The sequence below is a fragment of the Bombyx mandarina genome, chromosome 19 (assembly GCF_030267445.1).
Source record: "Bombyx mandarina strain Sakado chromosome 19, ASM3026744v2".
NCBI lineage: Eukaryota > Metazoa > Arthropoda > Insecta > Lepidoptera > Bombycidae > Bombyx > Bombyx mandarina.
The window spans coordinates 10642205-10659798 of NC_143225.1; the positions used below are offsets into that span (position 1 = coordinate 10642205).

The 17594-nt window shown below is 33.2% G+C and overlaps 1 protein-coding gene across 10 annotated transcripts; it reads right to left on the reverse strand.

Moving 5' to 3' along the window:
- Window positions 1-1690: 1690 nt before the first annotated feature.
- Window positions 1691-16093, reverse strand: LOC114251209 (ninjurin-2). 10 transcript variants are annotated; one of them, XM_089735511.1, is made up of 5 exons: window positions 15897-16093; window positions 13586-15261; window positions 9067-13096; window positions 8156-8332; window positions 4999-6502 (listed from the first exon to the last, which is right to left on the reverse strand). In XM_089735511.1, exons 3-5 carry the CDS (start codon window positions 9172-9174, stop codon window positions 6266-6268), a joined length of 522 nt encoding a protein of 173 aa, XP_089591637.1. In that variant the 5' UTR covers window positions 9175-13096; window positions 13586-15261; window positions 15897-16093; the 3' UTR covers window positions 4999-6265. The 10 variants fall into 10 exon arrangements, with proteins under 10 accessions (XP_028041456.2, XP_089591640.1, XP_028041380.2 ...); XM_089735512.1 differs by lacking the exon at window positions 15897-16093 and having other exon boundaries at window positions 13586-13795; window positions 14011-15890; XM_089735514.1 differs by lacking the exon at window positions 15897-16093 and having other exon boundaries at window positions 2772-5141; window positions 13586-15890.
- Window positions 16094-17594: the final 1501 nt, after the last annotated feature.

Sequence of the window (17594 nt, forward strand, 5' to 3'; positions counted from 1 at the left end):
TGACACAGAGTAAGTAATGTTTTTACACGTGAGTGTACCATGCGCGAACTTACCCCCACTACGTCAACAAATGCTCAAGAAGTTTGCCGGCTATTATATTAATAAGTTCAAGCTTTCACCATAGATTATACACTTTTGAGAGGTTTCACTGCTTATGGCAAATTTTAGTTTTATGAACCCCATTTGCAGTACAATTCAGTACATATTTACATAATTATATAATAGTGCCAGTAGCACAAAATGAAACCTTTCAGTTTTTAATATTTTAAATACTTATAAAAGGTTGGACTTTTGTATGTACTTAAAAAAAGCATTATTTATTAAAGAAAGAAAAACCTATAAATCCTAGAATTCGGGTTTTCATACCATTTGAATGATGAATGGAGTACATAAATGGTTTCTCTAAAAAATTGTATTGCTTACTCGATTGTTCAGAAGAAAATATACTTTTCAGCTGGTTTTTGTTTTAGCGCAAGAAGGCTGAAACAGATGTCACTAGAATCTATTCTTATATTCTTCTATATTCTCTTCTTCTAAATTATTTCACTAAAAAACTAAAAACTAAACGAAACTAAACACTAAAAAGTCTTTATAAAAACTTTGTAAATACATTGAGACTTTATATCATCCCATCTCATCTCGTTACATTAAAGTTCATCCCAATTGATTCAAATCTCAAAAATCAACTCTATTTCAGTTCACATACATTTTTTATTTTACAGAATCCACGAAGAAATAAGATTTTACTTAAAAGTCTATTTACCAGGCCTTAAGACATTAAAAAACTACAAGACGATATTTATTTTTTTAAGGATTTTACGACCTGGTAACTATGACCTTTAAGTCATATCTTATTTTAATTTATATTCTTATTTTTATGAAATTTATGAAATTATTATGAATGAATGAAAATGAAATATTTATGAAATAATTTAAATTGGTGATTTTTTTCGTTGCTTAGGTGCGTGGACAAGCTCATGGCCCACCTGATGTTAAGTGGTTACCGGAGCCCATAGACATCTACAACCTAAATGCCGCCACCTACCTTGTGATGCGAGTTTTAAGGTTTCAGTTTTAACAGTACAACGGCTGCCCTACCCTTCAAACCGAAACGCATTACTGCTTCACGTCAGAAATAGGCAGGGTGGTGGTAGCTACCCGTGCGGAGACGCAAGACGTCCAGTAATTACACAAATTATAATTTTGCGGATTTGATTTTTATAACACGATGTTATTTCTTCACCGTGGAAGTCTATCGTGAGCATTTGTTAGCTACGTATTTAATTAGAAAAATTTGTACTTGTCTGCGGGATACGAACACCGTTGCATTGCAAGATACGAATGCACCGGACGTGCATTATCCTTTAGGCCACGACGACTTCAACTTACTGTCATTTCAATAACTTTTTGGAAGAACCTAAGAACGATTTTCGTAGATGCTAAGCGGATGTCAAGCCTCTACTATTTTACATTTAAATCATAAGGAACCAAAGCTGATTAACATATTTCATTTTACCTTAATTTTTCGTGTTTCAGTCAAAAAGTCTTTGCTGTGACTTAACATTGTCTTCATATGAGTATCAACATTATTTAAATTCCTTGGTAGGTTTTATAATCTCAACAAATCACGTATAGGTCATCATTTGTATTTATTTGATAATGGGGGTTTTAGATAATGAAAATTCTTAGTAAAAAATGAAACAGTTTATTGCCAAGTAGGTCAGAGTTTAAATACATATGTACTCTTAATTGATTAATACAGTAATTGAATAAAGTAATATGATCAAATAATAATTAATGAATATTAATAAATTTAATACTATTACTAAATTACCGCTCCGTACGGGGTATACTTTACTCTAAATACAAAAGTTTCACCATTGACGCTTGATACGTAAACATTAAAATAATCGCAACGGATAAATTGTTTACCAATGTACTTAAGTAGTACTGCAACACAATAACAGTGTGGATTCCATGATCTCGCTAAACTCTAGGTGTATTTTACCCTAAATTACTCGATAACCAATTATGATCATTCAAAAATGAAAAGCATTCAAGATTCTTAATAAATTTAATAGTGACTATATATATTTTAAAATTTTTTTTTTTTTTTACCTTACCAATTTACCTTATATCGTGCTATATAACCTATTCCTTGGTGAACAATTTTACGTTGCATTTATTTTAATGTTTGTATAATAATGTAAGGCTGTCGCCTTTTAAATATATATTTCTATTCTATCAGCCCGCAGACGTCCACTGCTAGACATAGGCCTCCCCCAAGCCTCGCAACAAAGATCGGTCCTGCGCTGCTTGAATTCAGCGGATCCCTGCGAACCTCACTAGGATATATATATGTCAATATATCTTTAAATATATAAATCATACGTAAATAGATACACAATTCAGTTAAGCACCGTTTGCTCTTTTGTTTATCAACAGATTTTACTTTTTTTATATCTTCGAGTTCACGAGTAATAATATTTTTTGGTAATAATCAGTCTGTCTAAAACAAAAGAGAAAATGGAATGCATAAAAATGAATCTGAGTCTTGAAGTCAGTGAATGTGGGAGAATTTCCGTCATCGGGCGAACACTAGATTGTCTTAATACTTAATCACATTAGAGAGGCAGCATAATAATTCTTTACCAGCAATGCTGTCATTACCTATACATATATGTATATAGCAAAAAGAAATAAAAATGTTAAATATTAAGATAAGAGTTGTCTCTGAGCTTCAATATCAATTTGCATCGAGTAAAATATGCTTATAACAACGTTGACAGTGATACTAAAAATTTTAAAAACTAAATTAACATTGTTTAAGATAATGGCATTCCGTTGGTGTGCTTGGTGATTTATGTTGAAAATGCTGCTCAAAAGAACCGCTACGATCGCTGAGACCAACTATGAAAAAAAAACAAAATCAAAAATGAAAAAAAGTAAAACAATACGACCAAATGCGTATTAGTAAGCAAACAATGAACATTTAAAACGGAAGGTGCTTACGCAATATTACCGTGTAAACGTACCAGGTGTATTAAATCTATGAGTGCTTCTGTAAAAACATGTGCAATGAAGCAAATATAAAAAAAAAATACTACATTGAAAAATGCATACGTTATTAAGCATTAAATGATGGGCTAAATCCGAAAATATACTTCGAAAATGAAGACGTCATGCTCGTTTAAAATATAACACTAATTTAAAATTAAATAAAAACGGCTCTATCCTATTTTATTAAAATGAATATAATTCATCTATTATTGTGTGTTGTAATCGTATTATTATTTTAATATCATGCTTAATCAGATTAATCTAACTTCCTTAAATTAATATGCTTTAAAACAGTCATTAAGGTCTTAATACCTACATAATAATAATAAATATTAAATTAATTTAAATGCTTATTTAAGTACATCATAAAGAGCGTCACTTTTTGCATATCGTAAAATCCATTTAGCATTTCAAGTATCTTCCAGTACAAGTACCTCCTACCTAGGTCACCTTAGATTTTAAAAAAAATGAATAGGGTATGTTTGGGGAGTAGAGTGTAGTTTGATAAGCAATAGAACCGATAATTCCCGCCATAATAACAATAACAATATGCCTTCGTTAGATGCGTTTTATTTCTTGGATGGGAGGACGAGTTCGCGGCCCTTCCGATGTTAAGTGGTTATCGGAGCGTATAGACATGAACAACGTAAACGCTGCCACCCAGCTTGACTTCTAAGTCTCAGTTTTATAGCACAAAGGGTCCTCCACCTTCCAATTAGGCATGACTGCTTCACGGTATAAATAGGCAGGGTTTTAGAATTGTTTTGAGTTCGCGTTAAGATAGCACTTTACTCCATGCACAGTTTTTTTTTTTTTTTTTATTGTTTAGATAGGTGTACGAGCTCACAGCCCACCTGGTGTTAAGTGGTTACTGGAGCCCATAGACATCTACGACGTAAATGCGCCACCCACCTTGAGATATTAGTTCTAAGGTCTCAGTATAGTTACAACGGCTGCCCCACCCTTCAAACCGAAACGCATTACTGCTTCACGGCAGAAATAGGCAGGGTGGTGGTACCTACCCGTGCGGACTCACAAGAGGTCCTACCACCAGTAAATATATCTATATAATATGGGTATAACTATGCTGTCTGTTTCTGCCGTGAAGCAGTAATTCGTCCTTTTTTCCCCTATCTATTCACTGGTAGCCTAGCTCACGGGCTCAACCTGAGAGAGTTTACTAATACTAGCCCTAATAAGAGCAGTGCTTCGCTGAATCTACCACCGGATCGGAATCGCGACCAACTGAGAAGATCTGGCGAGAAACAGTGGGCTGTGTCTATGGGCTAGTACGTTCGCCATTCGTTCCGTATTGAGTGTTGCATCAGCCGTTAAACAATTCAATCGAGATTTCGGTCTAATATCGCAAAACTGATTAAAATTTAGGCATTGATGTTATAAAATTTACGAAATCTAATGACTTGAATTTATCAACACGCTGTGCAACGGGAAGAAAAAACTCCAGGGACAAATTTATTGAAAGATAGGATAATATAAATATTAAGCTCACGTCCTTACAGATCCATCAGATCCAATAACGCTTTTATTAGACGCCTTTAACTCTACCACTAGGAGTAGGGACCCTGGTAACCGTACTCGTCGAACTCGGCAAAGAGTTCGACGTGCAACCTAACCTAAACATCAGCCCGCTTAGCTTCTCGCCGGATATTCCCGGCGGGCCGCGATTCCGATTCGGTAGTAGATTCATTCGCGAAGCAGCTGCTCTTGAGTTGTGAGGTCTCCTTTGGAAGTGCTAAGGTAGCTGTTTCAAATCCCACACCTCCTGACTGAACCCTTGCTCGCCCACCCGTCCTGGTAAAACTGGAAAGGCTTCCGGGCCAGTGATCTCTCAAACATAAAAAAAAAACATATTAAGCTATTTTATTAGTTTTATTCCCGTAATAGTCTTGAAAGGAGAGCGCGGGGTCTAGGCCGAAGTTCATTTTGATGACGTCACAGAACACTGCTCCCGTCATCATGTCCACTGACGAGTGATACAGCCAGTCAGCTATCTTCTTTTGTTTTGTGTTGTGGTCTACGTCGAGAAACGAGGTCAGTATAGCCAATATCCCCGCGCTCGCCTGCACCAATCACAGTACTACATTAGTATACATTTTAAAGTTACGATTTAAGGAAATATAAAGTAATTTGTGAATTAACTTTTTTTAAATGTTGTTAAGAAAGACCAGCCGACTTATGGTTTGAATGTTTCAGAATGTACCATTAACAGTAAGTAGCCTACTGAGTTTAATAAAAAGAATGGTCATGTACAAATGACGCCATGAGAACAAATGTTGTTATAAAGTGTTACATATTTATACCATAGTTAATGAAAAGAGTTATTATAATAGTTATGTTAGTCAGTGTGCTTAGTGCAAGTTTTTTAGCGTTCTCGATGGCGTAAAAGTTAACTCAAATTTGTATGGAGTTAGAACGTTTGCTTACGTTTGCCGCTGTTCCAACTGCATACAAAATTGAGTTAGCTCTTACGCTATCGAGATCGTTAATCGCACTAAGAACACAGGATGACTAAAACAAGTTTTTTTTTTAATTTATTTACGGCCAAAAGATTAAAAATTAAAACAAGTTGTGATAGAAAGTATTGCAAGCCCTCACAGACACAAACTACCAATCTAATTCTGCTGCGAAACGCTTTGGCATAAGCTCTTTTATATTTAATTGAGATTTCGGTTTCGTGTTTCAAGATCGGTTTTGGCAGTCACATTGTACTCCAGTAACCATTTAAGACCAGATTAGCCATGAACTAGCTCGCATATTATTATCCTCACGGCCATTGTAATTATAAACTTGACATTTTAAATATATTTGTCAGTGAATCGCCAATGTTCATATTCTATTTCAGTCTTGCCATGACTAGTTTGTCCTATGTTGAAAATATTGTAAAGATCCTTATTCGTGCTTCCTTCGTTCGCATTTTCATTATTCGCGAATTAAAAAAATGCGCCCCAATTCTGAAATTCGCGGCTAATTGTTAATCGCGGATTTACATCGATAGTTCGTTACATATACATATATAGATAAAAATGATTCCAACATGTAGGTTCCAACCGAATATCCTTTGTAAACGCGTCGTCAAATGGATTAATAAAAAAGTAAAATCAACCAACTGTGCCTAAAGTATGTTGTTAAATTATGTCGCCAATGTACTTATGTATGTATTGGCAAACAAAGATTTAAAACAAAATCACCCCGCAGTATAATTTCTTTTCCTTAAATACTCATTGTTTATATAACTCAGCCGTTCTAAAATCAGCGGATTATTTGAATACTCTATGCCGAAAGCGGAAATTATGATGTTAATAACGGAAATGACAAAAATGAAAATGACAATGACGTCATTGAGGACGACCGCAGAAGGCTGGTCTTCGTGGTCGTTCAGGTCCAGACCGCCGATTATCACGAACAGCAGACCGACCAATAGCTAGAACAAAATGCCGCTGTATAACGATCGAAGTGAATGCATCAGTGTTACCATACTAAAGTGATTTTAATACCGTTTGAAAAGATCGATGGTAGATCACTCATTAACCTGTTATACTTAATTCTAGACGAAACTTGTAAGAATATACACAAAAGTAACAAAAGTAAACAGAACTTTTACAATAACGCTAGTTTCACAATAAAATTTTCAACAATACTCTCAGTCGAATTCCAAATATTTAGCTAGAGAAGAATCAAACGCTGATACTAAGACATTGAGTACGGTCACGACAAACGCTGTGGCTGTTGTTCCATAGTTAATGCTCAGGGCTGAAGCTCGGTGCCGTGGCAGATGGAAGCGGCAGTCCTGCAGCAGATTCAGGGACAAGAGTACCATTCCCATCGCCACCTAGATCGACATTCGATATCGTCGTTCGTCATGTGCAATCTCTCTTGACTACATATTTCACAATAGACGTTTTAAAGCGTTCAAAAGGACATGGGCCATTTTCGGCGCAGCTACTCGTGCTCTCAAGGACATTAATGAAATTCTATAGAAAAAAACCATTTATTTTTACATTCTTATTATAAAATGTAAGGGTATTTTAATGGTGAGATAATTAAAATCATAAATAAAAAGAAATTAGCATGACTAAGCTACATTGATAATATTGAAGGAGTTGCCATAGGTAAAATATGTTTATATTTTAAACAATTCACATTAAATTTTCTTAAAAACATTAATTTGCAAAAAACTAGCAAAATATATTAACATATTTAATTAATGGATCTTAAAATTAATATAAAATGTTATGTCTAAACAAAAATATATTTTTATACTTTTAAATCCGTAGAGTAAATTATTGCATGGATGAAAAATTATTGATCTTAGGCAAAAAAAAAACTACGCTTGTTTAATGTTTATTGACGTTTTACATTTAATCACTCGTTTTCGCACTCGTGCGCATTGTGAATATTATTATTTCGTTGCGATATACCTGCTTATTTGTGTTGTAATATAAAGTATAGTAATATAATATAATATAAGCTAATGATGATGATAAAGTGTCAGTGTAAGGACAGCAAAATCATATGATATAATCTAAAATTCTTATCTTATTTTTTCAATATCTCTGTATGCCCATGAACAATATTGATTTTAATTTGTTTAAAATAAAAGGGATATACATATATATAGTCTGTTATTTAAACTTAATTTCATTACTGTCCTTGAACTTCGTTTAGTGGGCCACCCAATGTATCATGGAGGGTGGTCAATGTCCTTTAATCCATATCAAGTCATTTTTAATGCTTGCAGCACAGTGTTACAGTTGTAGAGCAGTTGGAATAATAAATTCCGGTTCAGCGTGATTAAAACATATATTAAGTGTATAATCTATGATTAAAAATTTGTCTACACGAACAAAAGTTACGAAAGCAGGCTAAGTTTATTTTGTATTCAGATATTATAATTAAACTTAAATAAAAAATTTAGTCATTTTTTATTTAACAATTTTATTTTAGACACGAACACTGTCTTATGATTATATACAAGACATTTATTTGACCGTTCGCAAACTATTTCTTGATCTCTTCTAAATACCTAATCAAAATGTCGATTACAGTCAATATAGTGTAATAAAAATAAACTTACCTGAAGAACAATTGATATTGAGATCAAAACAACCAGAAGCGTGTAGAATTCGTGTTTCGGTCCAACCTGGAGTACGTACTTTAATTGGGAGGCGTTCGATGTCAATAGAGCAATATCTAGCATTCCCTGCGCTACGGTTTTCTTCGTCGCGTAACGGTTGGCGTCCAGGCCTTTCATCTAAAAATTTAATCTAATAATAAATTCAGTGAAACTTATTCTTATTACTAGTTTCACTCTTGGCACGGTGACAGAGCTTGACAGATTTGATGCGTCTTACTGCATATGTCCCGCCATCTCTCTTAGATCGAGGCCTTTCTGCAGCTGCTTCAAGGGAACCTCCCACCAGATAAAACTAACAGGTAAACGACTAAATATTTTAAATCGATATGTTATGTCCCGATAATAACTTATAACATTAAGTTAGCTATGGTTTGCAAAAACCTTTGTCTATATACTTTAGAGAGACCATTTAATTTTATTTCTAGGTGCATCATTTATTAAATGAATGGATAGACCTGGTAGAAACATGATAAGTAAACACCTACATGCTAAATTTATGTTAAAAGTAAAGCAAAAATAAACAGCGAACCTAATCACTCCTATTTTATAAGAATAAATGAGTACTAAAGACCAGCGTTAGAATCTATTGTGACGAACTGTCCAATTTCAAGGTAACACCGAAGTCTAGGTAATTTTTTAAGTACTTCCAAGCACGCTTTAACAATTTAAAGTATAGATTAAAATAAAATAGAAGCTGGAATACATAACCAATTTAATAAACTAAAAATCAATAGTCTTCTAGTTCATCTTCAAATTTATTATTTCCAAGGTGTACCAGCATTTAGAAAATGTAGTATTAAAAATACTCGATGATTAATCGATTTTTTTAGATAGTTTTTACTAATATTTACATCATCACATACGATATCCGACGTTGCGGTTTGATCTCTCGCTGCTATCTCACTGATTTTTGGATGTTCGACATTGTCTTCAGATGTTTCTTCAACGTCGTCCGACATTTTAAAATTAAAATAAAACAATGGATTTTTGTAACGTTCACACACAACACTCGCTTGTATACTGAACTAAATTTCGAAGGTATCGAGGCTTTGGAAGGTGCTTCCTTTTGTCGAGGCCAATAAATGAGCACGATTAAATCGATTGTATAAATGTTAGGGAAAACGAATTTACGAGAGATATCTGTTTTCCGTTTTACGAAGGACTTTGTTATTATTAAGCAATTAATCTTAGATTTTCACTAATATCTACTTAAAATTGCATTATTAGCATGGATTTGGGAACTACAAAGAATAACTTAGCTCAGCACTGATCGTTCAATAAATTATAGGCGATGATAGGTCTCTAATGAATGCCGAATAAACTCTACAATTAAATATTATTTTTACTTTTTACTACTAGTGTTCTGCTTAGTCGTATGCACTCTTGGCAAGAGTCGTCGTGGTCATCATTTCGGGTGGTGGCGCGTTTCACCAGACGTCGCCATTACTCGCGTTCCGCGGCCCTTCTTGAGCACTTGTTGACGGGATCGCTTAGAGCTATCTATTAGTATACTAGGTATAATAGGTAAGTATTAGCTCGCGAGCAGGACCGGTGACGTCTCCGATGTAAGAAGTATAATACCTTAATGCAGTTGTGCAGCCTTACGATTTGCCTTTGTTCAAATTCAAATATACCGATTAAAATCTACTAGAGGTCCCGCAGTAGTCGAAATTCGACTATAATTAATTGGAATTGTAAGTTTGTACACTATTATGATTGTATTTTCAACGCCAATACTACACTATAGAATAATATTAATAAAGACAAACAATATTTAATCTATTCTCAATTTTACCACAGACGTCAAGAACAAAAGTTTGACAATAAATAAATAGTATCCATGCGTGTATGTGTCAAATACATGGTAGTGTGTGTAATGTTATCTTTATTGATTTAATTTATCTTTTATGCATTATATAAAAAAATATCAGCATTGTGCACTTCTTCTCTATATTCTCTATAAGTGTGGAAAATTACATACTCCTCCGTCCGCGCAATTTTCGTAAAAAGGGATACAAAGTTTTTGCTACACTTATTAATATATAGATAAATTATTAAAATTAAAAGAATTTTGATAATTTAAATGTCATCGTGGCTTAGTTGATGAGACGCCCAGTGTGTTCGATTCAACAATGTCAGAGAGCAAATTGGACGTCATCGATAGTACTCATAGTTATTACAAGAGCGATATAAACATAGAACCAATAACGTTCTGTAATGAAAATTAAATTCCCATTTTTTTAACGAAAGTATACACACTTTTTGGGCATTCTATGAGCCCGTACGATTAAGTACTATAATCTTGACGATTTTTTTACCGTGAAGCAGTTATCAGAATCGTTAAGTTGTGGTAGATAAGCTTCGTTCACCAAAATTAATCGAGATGAAATCGTTTCAATCCTCCATGACTAACTAAATGTTAATCTCGAGGGGATGATCTCAACCATTGTCAACAAAAGGAAAGAGATACTAGCTCTGACCTAATTATTTCTAGTGTTGCCCAAAAAGCTTGGATAATGCTTGGTATCGATTTCACATCACTTGGATCCATTGCATGTATCCAAGTGAATGGTTTTAATGTTGGGATGTTGGCTATTAACGTAATTACGGCGACTCAAGCAAATTATAATTTGCGTAATTACTGGTGGTAGTCCGCGCGGGTAGGTACCACCACCCTACCTATTTCTGCCGTGAAGCAGTAGTAATGCGTTTCGGTTGAAGGCCGAGGCCACAGAACACTATTACTTCTAGCGAAGAAGAACAACAGCTTCATAGTAAAAAAATGCCTACACCAACGCTCCAGTTAATGCCATCGGTACTAACGTATGGCGCGAGAATTTAAAATGGTATGCAAGTAGAGAATTTAATTAAGGAATAATTTCATGTAGAGAAATAAAACAAGGATTGTACATGGGTAACAATTTTATTAAGCTACCATAATTAAAAACAAAAAGTCTTAATGTATATTCTTATTAACAATTAAAGTATTTATATTATATACAGCACTGCGCGTGGCGGCAGAATAATTTTAAAGGATATAAAGTTTACATTTAGATTAGATTTTAGATTTAAAATTAGAATTAAGTTTTTTACTGTAATAAATTAATGAGAAAATCTACGTTATTTGTAAAAGGCTTACCACAGTGTAATTGACTGTTTCATATAAAAGATTTAGTGTGGTAAAATTATGGTGTCGTTATTTATTAACAATAAATATATATAAATTACATACTTGATGACTTTTTTACTTATTTTATAATAATTCAGTATATTTAAACGTAGAGAAACTTTTCATATAAAATATCCTTGAAAGGGACGTCATTGAAAAGTAACTAATTAGATGAAGTTACATAGTAACTGAACACGGGTGTTATATGACTTATAAACATGAAAATCTATCATTTATTGATGATTAATGACTCCTAAACTCGAAACATACTAATTTTAGTTTCTTGTAGAATTAGAAAAGGTATTATCTGACAATAAAGTATTGTTTTAAATTTACAAATGTGTTGAGCATAAATGTTTTGTAAATAATCTGACATCAATCTGAGATAACTGCAATTGTTTTACCACTAGGACTGCAATTAATAGTTAAGTTGCAATATAAGTTAATTGCAATAAAATTAATGCATTTTTTATAATTTAATGAAATGGTTGAATATTTAATCGATTTACACTTTACATACATCATCACTTAATATTAAACGTTTTTCAATATATTTATTTTTCTCTTCCATGATTTTTGGACGCTTCTTCCATAAATTCATCATTTTTTATTTTACAAAATCTTTTTAAACATATAGCAATTGTACTTTTTATAATTGTTTCAATATTGACTGCGTAATGTTCTTCACATACCTTTAGTCAATCTTTGTCCAAATTTTCAGTTAATAAAGTATATAAATTCATTTTAATTTTTTCTGTGTGACTGTGATCTTTTAGATAATTGTTTACCAAATTTGCAGCCTTTTCAACCATTTTACAAAAACTGTACTGAATGTAATTTAAACTACATTTAACATCGTCATATTCTTTGAACAATGTAAACAAATGACATACCTAAGTGTTCTGGTCTGCTAGCATAATACTTTTACAAAGAGTACAATTGAGTGCCATCTTTTTTACAATAAATCCGCAAAGATAAGCACATGCTTGCATTTCACCAGAACACTGAGGAGGCATATCTCCTAGCTCTTTGTTACTTTCACATAAAATATGAATTGGATCAACAAAATAACCTACTAATAATCTATAACAACAGTTTGATTTGAGTCGTCTATTATCAAGGGAGGCAAATTGTGCATTTGGACAAAAAAATGTTATTGATATGTCAATACAGATTGATTTGAATATAATCGTCTCCTTCAAAGAATACGGTTCAAAACCTGCATTAAATAAAGGTTAATACTTAACCTGTTATTTATCTAAGATGTCGTTCAGAAGAGTTTTGTGACTGCCAATGGAATACAAAGTCAATAATTAGTTTTTCTGATTTACCAATAATTGTCCAAAAGTCACATTGCCGGCTTTGATAATAGTCGACTCATTTCTTATAAATGCTTAAGGCTAACACTTTATCATCCAGTGTCCATCTCCATCCAGCTAATTTTCTTGGAACGTTGTTCAGTTGGCATTGTAATAGTAAATAAAATGAACTACTTAATTTGCTTTTTAATAATTCATTAGTAGGTTCATTTGATGTTAGTACACTTAATATAGATCTTTTGGATTTTTTAACACCTTTAAACTTTCTTCAGAGCCTCATTATTTCAGATAGGTTTTTCTGCATCTCTTATGTAGCTTTTGCTTTTTAGGTGTAAGTTCAGTGAACTTTTTCACATCCAAGTCCTTCAAAATACCTTTGCTTATTGATGGTTCCTGGAAAATATACAAAAATAATTAAATCACAAATTTCAAATTTAAATAAAACATTTAGAAAATTAATTCCTTTAAAGTAAATTTTTTGGTAACTTTAATACTTTCGATCTATGTATTCTATGTAGGTTTACATGTTATTATTATTATTTTGGAAAAAAATATTTTCTTAAAAGTGATGTTTATTTCTTTTTCACAATTTGAAATTCAAGTACTATGTCAAGATAACCAATGTGATATAACTACATCAGAATAAATTAATTATCTACATCCCCCAAGTGTATCCTAACATATCTACCTATTCTATATAGGATAAGTGAATATGTTTTACTTGGGAGAAGACTTTCTTCAATATGAAAAGGATACAAATCAATATTTTTTTGATTTGTTATGGAATATTATCACGAGATAAGAAGTTTAATGCCCGTAACTGTTTTATAATTTTTTGAGTAATATTTTTATGATTATAAAGTAAACTATGTAAATACTCACTTGGATGTCATGACTTGCTTTAGATGGACTACACTGTTCGTCTCTTAATTGGGAAAGTATACTTTGAGCTTCAGATGGAAGTCTTTTCCTGTTGCTGCTGGTAAATGAAGAATCATCAAAATGATTGCCACATAGCATCCTATGCTGTGCGTTCAACTTTTCTAACAATTCATTGGATGTCCAATCACCATCAGAAAACAAAATTTAGCCCTAAAAAAATAATGCTTTCATTGTACACAGGTATAAAGTATGAAGCTGTTCTACTTTAAATTAAAAAACAAAGTTCTAAGCAATCTTCAAAATAATATTAAGTAAGTACACTTTTTGCATAATTCAAGTCGGAATTGTGCAAAAAGTGAGAACTTGTAAAATCAGGAGGACGTTTATCTAAAATTAATCCAAATATTAATGTTTGATCTACTTACCTCAGAGACCGATGCTTGGACGGAAGAGGAAACCTATGGAAGGTTAAGGAAAATATTCTTTTGATGTAATGCCGCATTTTGAGCATTTTACACTTCCTTTCCCTACCATGTTTTAGAAAAGTACAACAGCCTAAATGTCGCGGAAAGAATCAATCAATCGCGGTAGTTTGTAAATCTTAAGTTTAAAAAAAATCCAAAATGTCGCGACAGTCGCTTTTTTTTAAAGTGATTTTATGACCAGGTAACTAAGACTTTTAAGTTATGTCTTATAATGTATATTCTTTTTTTTGTGAAAAATGATAATATGGACTGAAATAAAATTCATCCCAGTTGATTAATGTCTCAAATTAATCATCTTCATTTCATTTCACTCCATAATATCATTTTTCATAAAAATATGAATATAAATTAAAATATAAGACATGATTTAAAGGTCTTAGTTACCTGGACATAAAATCCCTTAAAAAAATTTATCGCTGATTGCTTCTTTTGTAGAGCGCTTACTCATTTTCGCAGATATTGCCAGTGTTGGCATTGGCCGCTAAGAAAGCTGACGGACTGTGGCCGAGGCAGCCGTTGTAACTATACTGAGACCTTAGAAGTGATATCTCAAGATGGGTGGCGCATTTACGTCATAGATGTCTATGGGCTCCAGTAACCACATAACACGACGTGGGCTGTGAGGTCGTCCACCCAACTAAGCGATAAAAAAAAGTAAAAAGTGCAAGTAACAAGACTAGGTACATCAAATTATTCCTAGAAGATACTTTCATTTTAAACATAAAATTTTAATTGATAAACAAATTTGGTATTTCTCAGTGTTCTAATGTGTTTGGCATCTAAGAAATACCGGGCGTTGAACAATGCAACTACGCCAACTACGCTCAGATTTGGTATTGCAATAATTCTAAGCATATAAATGATAGAATTCCACGCTAAACGAATAATGTAAAGTAATTCAATGCTTTACATACTCTACTTCACTTTATGAAACCATCAGAATTTAGAAACTGGCGAAATTACCTACTGGTGATATTATTATGTTGAAAAACTAAGCCTAACATTTTGCTTATATCTGCACTGAAGGAGCTATGCGTTTCAGCTTGAAAATTTGCAGGATCCACCTTGCCTTCCGATGACTACTTAACATCTTGAAAGAGAACTAGGTAAAAAACATTGCAGATCCAGCGTTTCTCCAAGCTTTTGCTACTTACTCCTTCTCTCTCATTAGCCATTACTGGCAGTATTTTTCTGTAATCAAAAGTCATGCGAGCTCTGTTTGCATATTAAAGTAGAAGACAGGGAGATAACAGTAAAAAATCTCAAAGCGTCGGAAGTCAATGGTGTGCCCAGCCCAATGCCAATGTTCCTATGATTTCTAACCTAACCCAATATAGAGTTGCTAACTTGACAACCCATGTTGGCTTACATTGCTTCTTACCACCGGTAGTTCAATAAAATTTTGTGTGCATGTACCGATTAGATTCTCGAATAAAGAAATCTTTATCTGCGAATATAGGAACTGGGTCGCATTATTTGAATCCTCGAATAGTGGAAACGCGAATGAAGGAAGCGCGAATAAGGAGCTTTTTCAATAATTTGTCTGAAGACTACTTACATTTAAGGTTTTTTTAACTATTTTGTTTTACTGTTCAATCTTGCGTTTTTTGAAATTCTTTTATACCTATATTATTTCCGACTATTGTCCATTACCACGAATATGTAAAGTATTTGAAGCGTCTAGCAAAATATTTTGCTTACGACTGGCAAAATCCATTTAAAAAATACAATATTTAAATAACAGGATAATATTACAACGTATTTAGAAGACAACGTGATTCGCGCTTCGGTATTCAACTTCACAAAAGTATTTTGTAAATACATACCCCGTTCCTTAATCCTGTTGGTAAAATAGCGGCCATCTTCGATTCCTTGGACGGACGTGACGCTAAAAACAAACCATGGCATCTAGGTTTTTTGCGCCAATCTCGTGAGAACATAAGACAATGCTGTTTCTAATGTATTGGTGTCGCGTCAGACCGATAAAATCGATGTCGTTGCCTGACAACGTTGTTTTTTCCATAACAAAAGTTTCCCAACACAGCAATCATTGTGCATAATAAAAATTAAATCAATTTTACATATTATTTTTTTATTGCTTAGATGGGTGGACGAGCTCACAGCCCGCCTGGTGTTAAGTGGTTACTGGAGCCCATAAACATCTACAACGTACATGCGCCACCCACCTTGAGATATAAGTTCTAAGGTCTCAGTATAGTTACAACGGCTGCCCCGCCCTTCAAGCCGAAACGCATTACTGCTTCACGGCAGAAATAGGCGGGTTGGTGGTACCTTACCAGTGCGGACTCACAACAGGTCCTACCACCAGTAATAAAATTTACACACTTATCTTCTGAATAATAATGATATAATAATAATAATACAATGGGAACAAACCACGCACGGTCATACGGTCCCTATTTAGGACTCGCTGTAATACGGGTACCAGAGACTGATATGTTTAAATATACACATATATAGATAATAAAAATAAAAATAAAAAGAGCAAACCATAACATACACCTACCTGTTCATAATATAATGTTTACCCGATGTGGGATTCGAGCCCATGACCCTCGGCGCAATAGTCAGGACAGCTAATTACTGCACCACCGAGTCAGTTAATGATGATAATTTTGATGATGATGAAAGCCACAGCCACAAATGGTACGGAGTAAGACCATGCGATTATACCATGGTTGAGGTACAACAACCAATAATAGGATATCACAAAGCCTGTACATTTGGATAATAACTAACTGAAGAACGTTTCCTACGATCTGGGTTTACCACCATCCTGCTTATTTTTAACAAAATACAAGTATTATTTTTAATACGCTTTTATTAGCTTCAGACGGAATTAATTGTTAATTATTACGTATGTAACGGAATCTTTGAACATGATTTTGACCCCCTTCAAAACGTCGGATTAACTCGAAATTTGGTATACTTTTTTTACAATAAAATCATTTTTCTTACACTATTTGTAATACAAATTTATTACAATTTATTTCCTATTTTTAGTTGGATTTTCTATAAAAGCGTATTTTGTTAGTTCTTTTGAACTATTATTTATTTAAATATTGCCATCGTGTGAATATCTGTACATTTAAGCCATAACGAGTGTTTATGAACTTATTGATTATTGATTAGCTTACTTTTTTTTTGGTAATAAATCACCCATCAATGCCTTTCAGTATTTTAATCTCTACTACTTTTATATGGTTGAGATAAAAAAAGATGGGAAAAAACAAAACATAAATAGTTTAGATATGTACAGTCTCAGAGAATCAGTCATTATTTAAATTAAGCACTATGCCCCGCAAGGCTTCATTCAAAATGCATTTTTAATTCGAAAATAATAAAACACGTATTAATTCTTCATAAATATTAAAAATTTACTAAAAAACTTATTACTTTTCATGGATTAGGTATTAATGTCGATGCGGTATTCCGTTAATGCCTGAAAAAAAGACAGCCAAAAACACACTTTCGCATTTATGAATTATAATTTTGCATTTTGA

Excerpts from the sequence above, each read along its gene's own strand:
- LOC114251209 (XM_028185506.2), bottom strand. The coding sequence starts at position 16,010 with ATGTTCTCACGAGATTGGCGCAAAAAACCTAGATGCCATGGTTTGTTT. Across the intron at positions 8,333-15,896 it reads CAACAGGATTAAGGAACGGG|ATGAAAGGCCTGGACGCCAA; the intron begins GTATGTATTTAC and ends TTAAATTTTTAG. Across the intron at positions 6,503-8,155 it reads CAATATCAATTGTTCTTCAG|CTATTGGTCGGTCTGCTGTT; the intron begins GTAAGTTTATTT and ends ATTTTGTTCTAG.